General features: G+C 46.6%; 2 protein-coding genes across 3 annotated transcripts in view; one reads left to right on the forward strand and one right to left on the reverse strand.

Moving 5' to 3' along the window:
* Nucleotides 1-5,268, forward strand: part of ZDHHC5 (zinc finger DHHC-type containing 5) — a 33,194-nt gene extending 27,926 nt beyond the window's left edge. The window contains exons 9-12 of the mRNA XM_003801346.2: nt 376-499; nt 1,151-1,263; nt 1,548-2,407; nt 3,959-5,268. Coding sequence (XP_003801394.1) covers nt 376-499; nt 1,151-1,263; nt 1,548-2,407; nt 3,959-4,124 — 1,263 coding nt within the window. The 3' untranslated portion in view covers nt 4,125-5,268. The remainder of the gene's footprint in view (nt 1-375; nt 500-1,150; nt 1,264-1,547; nt 2,408-3,958) is intronic.
* Nucleotides 5,269-7,060: 1,792 nt separating this feature from the next.
* Nucleotides 7,061-10,963, reverse strand: part of MED19 (mediator complex subunit 19) — a 12,447-nt gene continuing 8,544 nt past the window's right edge. The window contains exons 2-6 of one of the 2 annotated variants that reach the window (XM_023507831.1): nt 9,957-10,012; nt 8,605-8,861; nt 8,347-8,443; nt 7,952-8,046; nt 7,367-7,753 (exon numbers count right to left, since the gene is read on the reverse strand). In XM_023507831.1, coding sequence (XP_023363599.1) covers nt 7,685-7,753; nt 7,952-8,046; nt 8,347-8,443; nt 8,605-8,861; nt 9,957-9,990 — 552 coding nt within the window. In that variant the 5' untranslated portion in view covers nt 9,991-10,012 and the 3' untranslated portion in view covers nt 7,367-7,684. Of the gene's footprint in view, nt 7,754-7,951; nt 8,047-8,346; nt 8,444-8,604; nt 8,862-9,956; nt 10,013-10,963 lie in introns of both variants that reach the window. The other variant, XM_003801347.3, reaches the window with a different exon arrangement.

Below are 10,963 nucleotides of genomic sequence, written 5' to 3' on the forward strand. Positions count from 1 at the left end.
TTGTAGAGACAAGGTCTGTATATGATGCCCAGGCTGGATTCGAACCCGCCACCTTAGGTGTATGTGGCTGGTGCCTTAGCCACTTGAGCCACAGGCGCTAAGCCTATTGGTATTATTTTTAAAGAAACGTGGTCTTGTTTTTTCCCAGGCTGGTCTTGAACTCCTGAATTCAAGTGATCCTCCTACCTTGGCCTCCCAAAATGCTAATATGCATGAGCCACTGTGGTAGGTCTCCAAACCAACTCTTCTGCCTTGCCATCCAGTCTCAGTTTAGGAATATGTTATTTACTCCATAACACCTTTGTTACACCAATAATCTGAGTCACCCTAATGCCTATTTCTCCAGTCTGACTTTCCTTCCCCTCATCTATCCAGTCTAAGGGAAGCCTGGAGATAACAGAGAGCCAGTCTGCAGATGCTGAACCTCCACCTCCTCCTAAGCCAGACCTGAGCCGCTACACGGGGCTGCGGACACACCTCACCCTGGCTCCTAATGAGGGTAAGGGCCTCTTGGGCCTGCAGGATCCTGGAAAGCTAGAAGGCAGGAGTGAGAAGTCTACTCATGAACTGTAAAGACATGCAAGGGCTAAGAGACAGAGCTTGTGTTGTGGCTTGAACACTAAGCAGTCGGTCCTTGAGCCACTTTGGACAGCTGGAAGAGAAGAGATGGTACTTAGCTGTTGCCAGTGAATTGGAGGTTTGTTTTGTTTTGGTTTTGTTTTTTTGTTTAGCAGGCCCGGCCAGGTTTGAACCCACCCATCCCTGGTACACGGGCCAGCACTCTAACCATTGAGTATAGGCTCTCAGCCTGAATTGGACCTTTGGGGAAGAAATTATCAGCCTCTAGACCATTGGTTCTTAACCTTCCCAATACCTTTAATATAGTGCAAGGGGGTTGTGACCCACAGGTTGAGAACCGCTGCTCTAGCTGAATAGAGAACACACCCTAGGACCTGTTTGGTGCAGTCTCCCACCTTGAGTTCTGGAGTGCTATAAGTCTTTAGTCTTGTTTTCAACAGTTATGTTTTCTAGACTTCCCTTTTCCTGGATATATCTATTTCTACCTCACACCCTTTGTACTTTAAGGAACCCTAAGCACATGAAGAGAACAGATCTTAAAGTATTGCCCTCTGAACCTTTTCTCCTGCAGACAGCAGCCTCTTGGGCAAGGACAGCCCCCCTACACCTACCATGTATAAGTACCGGCCGGGCTACAGTAGCAGCAGCACATCAGCCGCCATGCCTCATTCTTCCAGCGCCAAGGTATGAAGTCTTTAAGAAGTGGAGTCATGGGGGTGGCACCTGTGGCTCAGTGAGTAGGGCACTGGTCCTGGCCAAACTGCAACAAAAAAATAGCTGGGTGTTGTGGCAGGCACCCATAGTCCCAGCTACTTGGGAGGCTGAGGCAAGAGACTCGCTTGAGCCCAGGAGTTGGAGGTTCCTGTGAGCTGTGATGCCACAGCACTCTACTCAGGGGGATAGCTTGAGGCTCTGTCTCCGAAAAAAAAAAGAGAAACACTAAGAGTCTGCTGTACTTTCTTCCACAGTTGAGTCGTGGGGATAGCTTGAAGGAGCCAACCTCAATTGCAGAAAGCAGCCGCCATCCCAGCTATCGCTCAGAGCCCAGCCTGGAGCCAGAGAGCTTTCGTTCTCCCACCTTTGGCAAAAGCTTTCATTTTGATCCACTGTCCAGCGGCTCACGTTCCTCCAGCCTCAAGTCAGCTCAGGGCACAGGCTTTGAGCTGGGCCAGTTGCAGTCCATTCGTTCAGAGGGCACCACCTCCACCTCGTATAAGAGCCTGGCCAACCAGACACGCAATGGAAGCCTGTCTTATGACAGCCTGCTCACTCCTTCAGATAGCCCTGATTTTGAGTCAGTGCAGGCAGGGCCTGAGCCAGATCCACCTTTAGGCTACACCTCTCCTTTCCTATCCGCCCGACTGGCCCAGCAGCGGGAAGCTGAGAGGCACCCACGTCTGGTGTCAACTGGCCCATCACACCGAGAGCCCTCACCAGTCCGTTATGACAATCTGTCACGCCACATTGTGGCTTCCCTTCAAGAACGAGAGAAGTTGCTACGCCAGTCACCCCCACTCCCGGGCCGGGAGGAAGAACCAGGTTTGGGGGACTCGGGCATTCAGTCAACACCAGGCTCTGGCCATGCCCCTCGTACTAGTTCTTCCTCAGATGATTCGAAGAGATCACCCTTGGGCAAGACTCCACTGGGACGCCCAACTGCCCCCCGTTTCGGCAAGCCAGATGGGCTAAGGGGCCGGGGATTAGGGTCCCCTGAACCAGGCCCAACTGCCCCATACCTGGGTCGATCGATGTCTTACAGCAGCCAAAAAGCCCCACCTGGTGTCTCTGAGACAGAAGAAGTGGCCTTGCAGCCATTACTGACACCCAAGTAAGTATCAGTACTATATTGGCCCTCAGATGACTTAAAGCATTCTGCCCTGCAGAAGGTATCAGGGCTTTGCTTTGCACATCCTAGTGTAATTGGACTCAGTGGTATTCTGATAGTTCTTCATTTTCTATGAAGAGACTTAAAATTAATGCTGTTCTCTTAATCCTGTTTTCCTAAAAATACTTGCCTGGGAATAAGCATATGAGGTAGCTGATAGTAGTAAATAAGGGAGACTGAATCAGGCTTGTTTTAAGTAAAATAAAAGAGAATGTTTGGGTAAGTATGTATATAGAAAAGTAGGCTTGGTGCCTGTAGCACGGCGCTGGCCACATGCACCGAGGGTGGTTGGCTCGAACCTGGCCTCGGCCAGCTAAACAATGACAACTGCAATAAAAAATAGCTGGGTGTTGTGGCGGGTGCCTATAGTCCCAGCTACTTGGGAGGCTGAGGCAAGAGAATTGCCTTAAGCCCAAGAGTTTGACGTTGCTGTGAGCTGTGATGCAGTAGCACTCTACTGAGGGCAACACAGTGAGACTTTGTATCAACAAGCAAAAAAAAAAAAAAACAACAACAAAAACCTAAAGTACATCATTTTTGTCCCCTTAATCTTTTAGTTTTTAATTTTTTTTGATACTGAGTCCCACTTTGTAGCCCTCAATAGAGTGCTGTGGCGTCATAGCTCCTAGCAACCTCCAACTCTTGGACTTAAGCAATTCTCTTGCCTCAGCCTCCCAAGTAGCTGGGACTATAGGTGCCTGCTACAATGCCTAGCTATTTTTTTTTTTTTTTTTTTTGAGACAGAGCCTCAAGCTGTCGCCCTGGGTAGAATGCTATGACATCACAGCTCACAGCAACCTCCAGGGCTCAAGTGATTCTCCTGCCTCTACCTCCCACGTAGCTGGGACTACAGGTGCTCGCCACAACGCCCAGCTATTTTTTGGTCACAGCCATCGTTTGGAGGCCTGGGCTGGATTTGAACCCACCAGCTCAGGTGTATGTTGCTAGCGCCTTAGCCGCTTGAGCCACAGGTGCCAAGCTGCCTTTGTATTTTTTCCTTTTTTCTTTTCTTTTTTTTAAAGAGATGAAGTTTCACTCTGGTTCAGGCTGGTTTGAACCTGTAAGCACGGGCAGTCCACCCTCCTCAGCCTCCCAAATGCTAGGATTACAGGTGTGAGCCACTGCATCTGGCCTCTTAATCTTTTAAACTTTTCCCTCTTTTTGTAATTTTTTTTTTTTTTTGAGACAGAGTCTCAAGCTATTCCTCTGGGTAGAGTGCTGTGTCATCACAGCTCACAGCAACCTCCAATTCCTGGACTCAAGTGAGTCTCCTGCCTCTGCCTCCCAAGTATCTGCGACCACAGGTGCCTGCCACAATGCCTGGCTATTTTTTGGTTGCAGCCATCATTGTTTGGCAGCGGGCCGGGCAGCATTCGAACCTCCCACCTTAGATGTATGTGGCTGGCGCCTTAGCCAATTGAGCCATAGGTGCCAAGCCACCTTTTTTGTGATTTTGTCTTACTTCTTGACACCTGTCTCTTCTTTCCTTCCCAGAGATGAAGTACAGCTCAAGACCGCCTACAGCAAATCCAACGGGCAGCCTAAGAGTATAGGCTCAGCCTCCCCTGGCCCAGGCCAACCACCTCTCAGTAGCCCCACGAGAGGAGGAGTCAAGAAGGTGTCAGGGGTTGGTGGTACCACCTATGAGATTTCGGTGTGAGCCTTCGGCGCCTCCCCTGCCCCACGCCTCTGCGCCTACACCAAAGGGCCCCAGGTGGCCACCTTCCTTCCCTCAAGGGGCTTCCTCCCCTGCATGGACATTTTTTAGACCACCTATCCCAAGAGGATGAGGAGTGTTTTCTAAAATGCAGTGGGGGTTGGGAAGTTGGAGAGTTGGGGCCCTGAGACTGGGGTAGCAACCCCTCCTTTACCTTTTAAGACCTTCCCTTCCTTAATCCCTGGACCAGACTCAGTGGACATTTGTGCAATTGCTCGCCCTGGAGGGAATCAGATCATTTTTAAACCAGAAATAATTTTTTTTATTATTGTTACGGATTCTATTTTTTTCCTCTTCTGCGTTACCAGGTGTGTGTGTACATATATATATATATATATTATAAATATCAAAGAAATTATATATCTATCCTGGGATGGGAAAATGAGGGAGGGATATGTATAAGAAAGGGGGGGGTCTTCCTATTCCTTAGACCAGCAGGAAAAGAGGGGAGGCATTGAAGTCTTCCTTTTCTCTCTGATTCCCTCTCTTGTCCCAGTTACCAACTAAGGAAATAGCACCGTCTGTTGGTGCTAAGTGATCAGGAAAGAAGCCTGGGGCCTTGGTCAGAAGAGGGAAAGACTTGGAGAGAAGAGTTAGTTTCCTAGGCTCATTGGCACTTAGTTTCCCCAGGAAAGGGGTTTTATCTCCAGGACACTGGTGGTGGGGTGGGGGAAGATCAAAAGGGCTTGGCCTAGTTCAAAAAAACAATATTGGATGATACCCCTTCTTAAGGGGAGAGGGATTAGGGCAGGCTTCTTCAACTAGCCCTTCAAAGCCTCCCCTGGCTTACAGTTAACATGATTTAAAAATCCAAGGCCAAGAGAGAAGAATCCAAAAAAGCAATATTTTTCATCACATGCCAAAAACTGGGGATAGAGAGAAGGAGTGGCAGGCCTAGGCCCCTCCAATTGTCCCTTGGGGGTTACCCCTCAGTCCACCTCAGTATGGTGCTGGGTAGAGGGGGATACCTGGGTTCTAACCTCAAAATAGGGGAGACCCCAGCCTCTACAAAGAGGCCCTTTTATTTTTTATTCTGATTAGCTATTTTAAACCAATAAGGAATAAAACAAATCCTGATCTAACCAGCTCCCCCGACTTGTGTTATTTTGTCTGGTTAAGGCAGGGTAAATTATCTTTGGTGGGAAGTCATCACAGTGAGACCCTCAAGTTTCTGTGGTCCCAGCCCATCTTCAGGCCAGGACTATAGTAAAATTAAGCACTTAAAACAGGTCCTGGTTTATTGGGGTGATTTTTAAAATTCCTCAAAAAAGTCTTGAAACCACCAACACTTTTTGTCTTTTCAAAGCTTAGAAAACTCTGGACTTGTAGTGGCACAGTTGCTCCTTAATAGAGAACTTTGAGTCTGGGAAGTAAAGCTCATTTGGAAATCACCAAAGGTGATAAAAGCATGTTGAATTAAGATACGAGATAAAGCACATTGACTGGCTATTGGCAGCGATTCAATTAGGTATCTAATTGACAAAAGAAAAAGGCTGTGGCCTAATTTTAAACAGGCACCCTCAGACATTAAATCTCAAGAAAGTTACCAGAAATCTTTTATTTTCACTGTCCATAAACTTAAATATATAAACTCTTGTTCTGAATCCTAGATTAGAATGAGTTGAACAAGTGATTCTACACCCACTTATCTAGGAAAAACTTTGGCTCAGAGCAACAGATTTTAACTGTTTTATGTTAAATTTAAAGTCAGATTACATTAGTTCAGGTTTTCTATCTTACAAAAAAAAAAAAAACAGAGTCTCACTTTGTTGCCCTTGGTAGAGGGCAATGGCGTCACAGCTCATAGCAACCTCCAGCTCCTGGGCTTAGGCAATTTTCTTGCCTCAGCCTCTGAGTAGCTGGGACCACAGGTGCCTGCCACAATGCCCAGCTATTTTTTTGTTGCAGTTTGGCGGGGCAGAGTTCGAACCTGCCACCCTCCGTATATGGGGCTGGCGCCCTACTTACTGAGCCACAGGTACTGCTTCTAGTTCAGGTTTTCTGATGTATGTTTTCACTTACCCAGCCAGTTGCAAAAGGTAAGGGGACTTATTTTACAGGTTGATAGTTAAGGTTTTTTTGTTGCTGTCTTACTTTGTTTGAGGCAAGGTCCCTCTTTATTGTCCTGGCTAGAGTGCAGTGGCAACTTCATAGCTCACTGTAACCTCAAGCTCCTGGACTCAAGTGATGCTCTTGCCTTAGCCTTCCGAGTAGCTGGCACTGCAGGTGTACAGCTCCACACCCAGCTAACTTTTTAATTTTTTAGTAGTGACAGGGGTCTTGCTATGTTGCTCAAGCTGGCCTCAAAATCCTGGCCTCAAGCAACCCACCCAGCTTGGCCTCCCAAAGTGCTAGGATTATAGGTGTAAGCCACTGCACCTGGGTATGTTACTGTCTTAGAAGCTTGGAAATGTCTTCACATCAGTCAAATAATTTCATTGTCTTAACTAAAGAATGAAGCTGGACAAAAGTTCTTAAAAAGACGAGAAGCAACATTTACTTTTGCTTATCAGAGGTTCATTTTAAAAGATCATGGGCTTCTGACCTAAAAAGCAATCTTGTTGAAAAACACTTGGTAACCCATGGTGCTTTTTCAGTTGGCTGTTTTTTTTGTTTTTTGTTTTTTTTTTTTTGAGACAGAGCCTGGGTAGAGTGCTGTGGCATTACAGCTCACAGCAACCTCCAACTCCTGGGATCAAGCGAGTCTCCTGCCTCCGCCTCCCAAGTAGCTGGGACCACAGGCGCCCACCACAACGCCCAGCTATTTTTTGGTTGCAGCCGTCATTGTTGTTTGGCGGGTCCGGGCTGGGGATTCGAACCCACCACCTTAGGTGTATGTGGCTGGCGCCTTAGCCGGTTGAGCTATAGGCGCTGAGCCAGTTGGCTGTTTTAATACAGAATTGACCTAGAAGACATAGTTGAGTCATAACTGACTCAGCTCTTCATGGGGAGCCTAAAGACTACCCAGGTGCTTTTTTCTCAACATTATGGGCAGAGTATTTGTGTCTGAATGTGAAGTATTAGTAAATTCTGTCCCACTTTTAGACCATGTTATCCAATTTCATTTTTTGTTTCTCTCCCTGCTAATGAGATAATAGAGCCAAGTCCTCTTAGATCTTAGCAATGCCTTGTCTTAAACCCTGTCAGAAAGGCACTTACCTCTTAATAGGCAGCAACACTCCAGCCAGTTTGATAAAAGCAATTTTTTAAAAAGAAAAACAATGATCAAGTTCTAAATCAGACAAATGCACGAAAAAGAGGAAAAGAAAGCTTCCTGGGGGGGAGGAAGAGACATCCATGAGAAAGGCCGAACCTTACAAAAGTGTGGCCCTTTTCTCTCAATGTAGTAATCGCAGTAGAGCACATAACAGGAGCTGATCTCTATCCCAACTGCAGGATGCTCCCAAGGCAGTGTCCAAGAGCCTGGAAGGCAGCTTTTTTTTTTTGTCAGCAGGTACAGTACAGCAGGAAAAGCCATTCTGGTGAAAAGTCCAATGGTCTTGTTAGCGTAGGCTGCTACTGCTGCTGGCCTGGGAGCTGCCCATACCTGGATGATCTGGACTATGTCGGTTCTGGGGAAGACAAAAGGAGGAGGAGTGAGAACAACTAGGAACTATCCTTGGCCTTGACTGGGCAGTAGAGGAAAAACCTGCAACCTGTGTTGGCTTTTAGTCTTGGGTCTATCTTGAGGCAAAAGACCCTACGTAGGACAGGGGTAAGGTAAGATGTAGGGAGATTCACTGGGCTGTGGCAAGAGGCCCGTACTCTACCTTCTTTTTCTTCTTCTCTTTCTTCTTCCTTTTCCGTTCAGGATCCTCTTCTTTTTTCTTTTTCTTCTTCTTGTGATCCGAATCAGATGGTGTTTCTGTAGGAGACATTAGTTGCCTATCACCTGTAGAGTTCAAAACCTCTACTGATACCAACTCTGAAGACTACAGGAGCACCTCAAGTCAGTAGCAATTGCTTTTTTCAAATGCCCAGAAAGGATAACAAAGTAACAAAGTGCTACTCCTGTCCCAAGACCCTACTTTCCCAAGAGACTGCACAGTACACTGGAATGTGGGAGTCTAGGGCTCTATAAGGAACTTAACTGGGTTGAAGTATGGAAGATCAAATCAGAATCTGAAGGTCAAATTTTTTTACTTTGAAGAGAATCACTTTTTACCTGGGGGGACAGGATCTTGAGTACGGCTCTGTTTGTACTTCTGCTTATTCTTCTTCTTGGGAGGCTGAATATGCATCAGTCGACATTGCTCTGGCAACTGAAGGAACCAAAAAAGATCCAGGTGAATAAAAGGAGGGAATGCGCTGTTCACTTCATCTTTCCTGCTCAGTTACGAAGTAACAAACTTGGACAGAAAACCCACCTCCATGCCTTTTAGGCCTCCCCACTTGCCTTCTTCCTCCCCAAGAGGGGACTCACCGGTCCAGTATGGAGGCGGAAGCCAGCCAGCATGGTCCCTGTGATAGGATTAAAAGAGCCACCAAGAATAGGGGGCTTTTCAATAAGGGAGCGGAGGCTGCTGTTATCATGGGAACCAGGCAGATCAATCATCCCTGGCAGGTCAGGCAGGAAGTTACTTAGTTTCTCCTTTACTTTCTTCCCACAGAATTTATTATAGGCTTGTTCTAGATTGTAGTGTGTGATCAGATTGGTGCTGCCTGTCAGTTCTGTGCTACCTAGAGAACACAGAATAAAAATAAAAGATTAGCCCTAAAAGTAGAGATTTTTAGATTTATTTTTGTCATTGACAAAGAAGGAAAGTTACGGACTACATTTTAACCTAAATAAGGAATCTCTTGAGGATTTAAAATTTTTCAATTTAAAGAAGCAGAGCAGGGTGGTGCCTGTAGCTCAGTGGGTAGGGTACTGGCTATATACACCCAGGCTGGTAGGTTCAAACCAAGCCCAGGCCAGCTAAACAACAAAGACAACTGCAACAAAAAATCAGCTGGGCATGGGGTGGCGCCTGTGGTTCAGTGAGTAGGGTGCAGGCCCCATATACCGAGGGTGGGGGGTTCAAACCCAGCCTGGCCAAAACTGCAACAAAAAAAATAGCTGGGCATTATGGCAGGCACCTGTAGTCCCAGCTACTCGGGAGGCTGAGGCAAGAGCATCACCTAGGCTTGGCACCCGTGGCTCAAGTAGCTAAGGTGCCAGCCACATACACCTAAGGTGAGAGGTTTGAATCCAGCTTGGGCCCACCAAACAACAATGACGGCTGCAACCAAAAAATAGCCAGGCTTTGTGGCGGGGCACCTGTAGTCCCAGGTACTTGGGAGGCTGAGGCAGGAGACTTGCTTGAGCCCAGGAGCTGGAGGTTGCTGTGAACTGTGATGCTACGGCACTCTACCGAGGGTGACATAGTAAGACTCTGTCTAAATAGAAAAAAAGCAGAGCAAGAGAAAATAAACTAAACATTAAAAATATAATAGTATGATAGGTGAGAATGGGAAGAAAAAAAAAAGAAAAATCCAAATAAGAAACAGAAATTGATCTAGCCCAATGAAGGAAACATTCCACTCTGTTTGGATTAACCAGAATAATAATTTACATAATGTTTATTCCATGCTAAACACTGTTCTACATGCTTGCCATAAATAATATTCTCTGATGCAACCAGGATAACAGTACCTCACAGCTTAGCTATAACCATGTGAAGGACCAAATGTGACCCCAGTGCTTTGAGAACCCCCCTCTTTTTTTGTTTTTAACTAGCAAGAAACACTAATCACCTTTACAAAGAAAAAGAGCCAGGAGATTTTTCTAGCTACCATTTTTGTTACCAACACCTTTGTTCTTCCTCATGGTTCTGAATATAATGCTTTGCCTAGAAAGAAAAAATGTTTGATTAGAAATTGGGCAACCAGGCCAGCCATGTTAGCTCATGCCCATAATCCTAACACCCTGGGAGGCCTAGGTGGGTGGAATGCCTATGCTCAGGAGTTGGAGACCAGCCTGAGCAGAGACCCTGTCTCTACTAAAAAGAAAAAGAAAAAAATAATGAAGATGGGCAGCACCTGTAGCTCAGTGAGTAGCGTGCCAGCCATATACACCAAAGCTGGCGGGTTCAAACCCGGCTGCGGCCAACTAAAAAACAACAACGACAACTGCAACAACAAAAAAATAGCCAGGAGTGTGGCAGATGCCTGTAGTCCCAGCTACTTAGGAAGCTGAGGCAAGAGAATTGCTTAAGCCCAAGAATTTGAGGTTGCGGTGAACTGTGACACCACAGTACTTAACCCAGGGTGATAGCTTGAGACCCTGTCTCAAAAAATAAAGAAGTTGAGTGACTAGAATTCTAATCCTGCTGTCCTTGATGCCTCAGTTTTTTTTTCTTTTTGGGGGGGATAGTGTCTCACTTTGTTGCCCTCAGTAGAGTGCTGTATTGTTGCAGCTGACAGCAACCTCCAGCTCTTTTTTTTTTCTTTGCAGTTTTTGGCTGGGGCCAGGTTTGAACCCGCTACCTCTGGTATATAGGGCTCGTACCTACTCCTTGAGCCATAGGTGCTGCCCCCAACCTCCACGTCTTGGGCTTAGGTGAGTCTCTTGCCTCAGCGACCGGAGTAGCTGGGACTATAGGCACCCGCCACAATGCCTAGCTATTTTTTTGTTGCAGTGTTGTTTGGGGCCGGGTTCAAACCTACCACCCTCAGTATCTGGGGCCAGTGCCCTACTTACTAAGCCACAGATGCCGCCCCGATGCCTCAGTTTCTTATCTGTGGAATGGAATAATAGCTAAAAGTACACTTCATATTTTTTCAAGGTTCACAAGTATCCT

This window comes from Otolemur garnettii, unplaced genomic scaffold, assembly GCF_000181295.1.
Source record: "Otolemur garnettii isolate 467f Iridium unplaced genomic scaffold, OtoGar3 scaffold00209, whole genome shotgun sequence".
Lineage (NCBI taxonomy): Eukaryota > Metazoa > Chordata > Mammalia > Primates > Galagidae > Otolemur > Otolemur garnettii.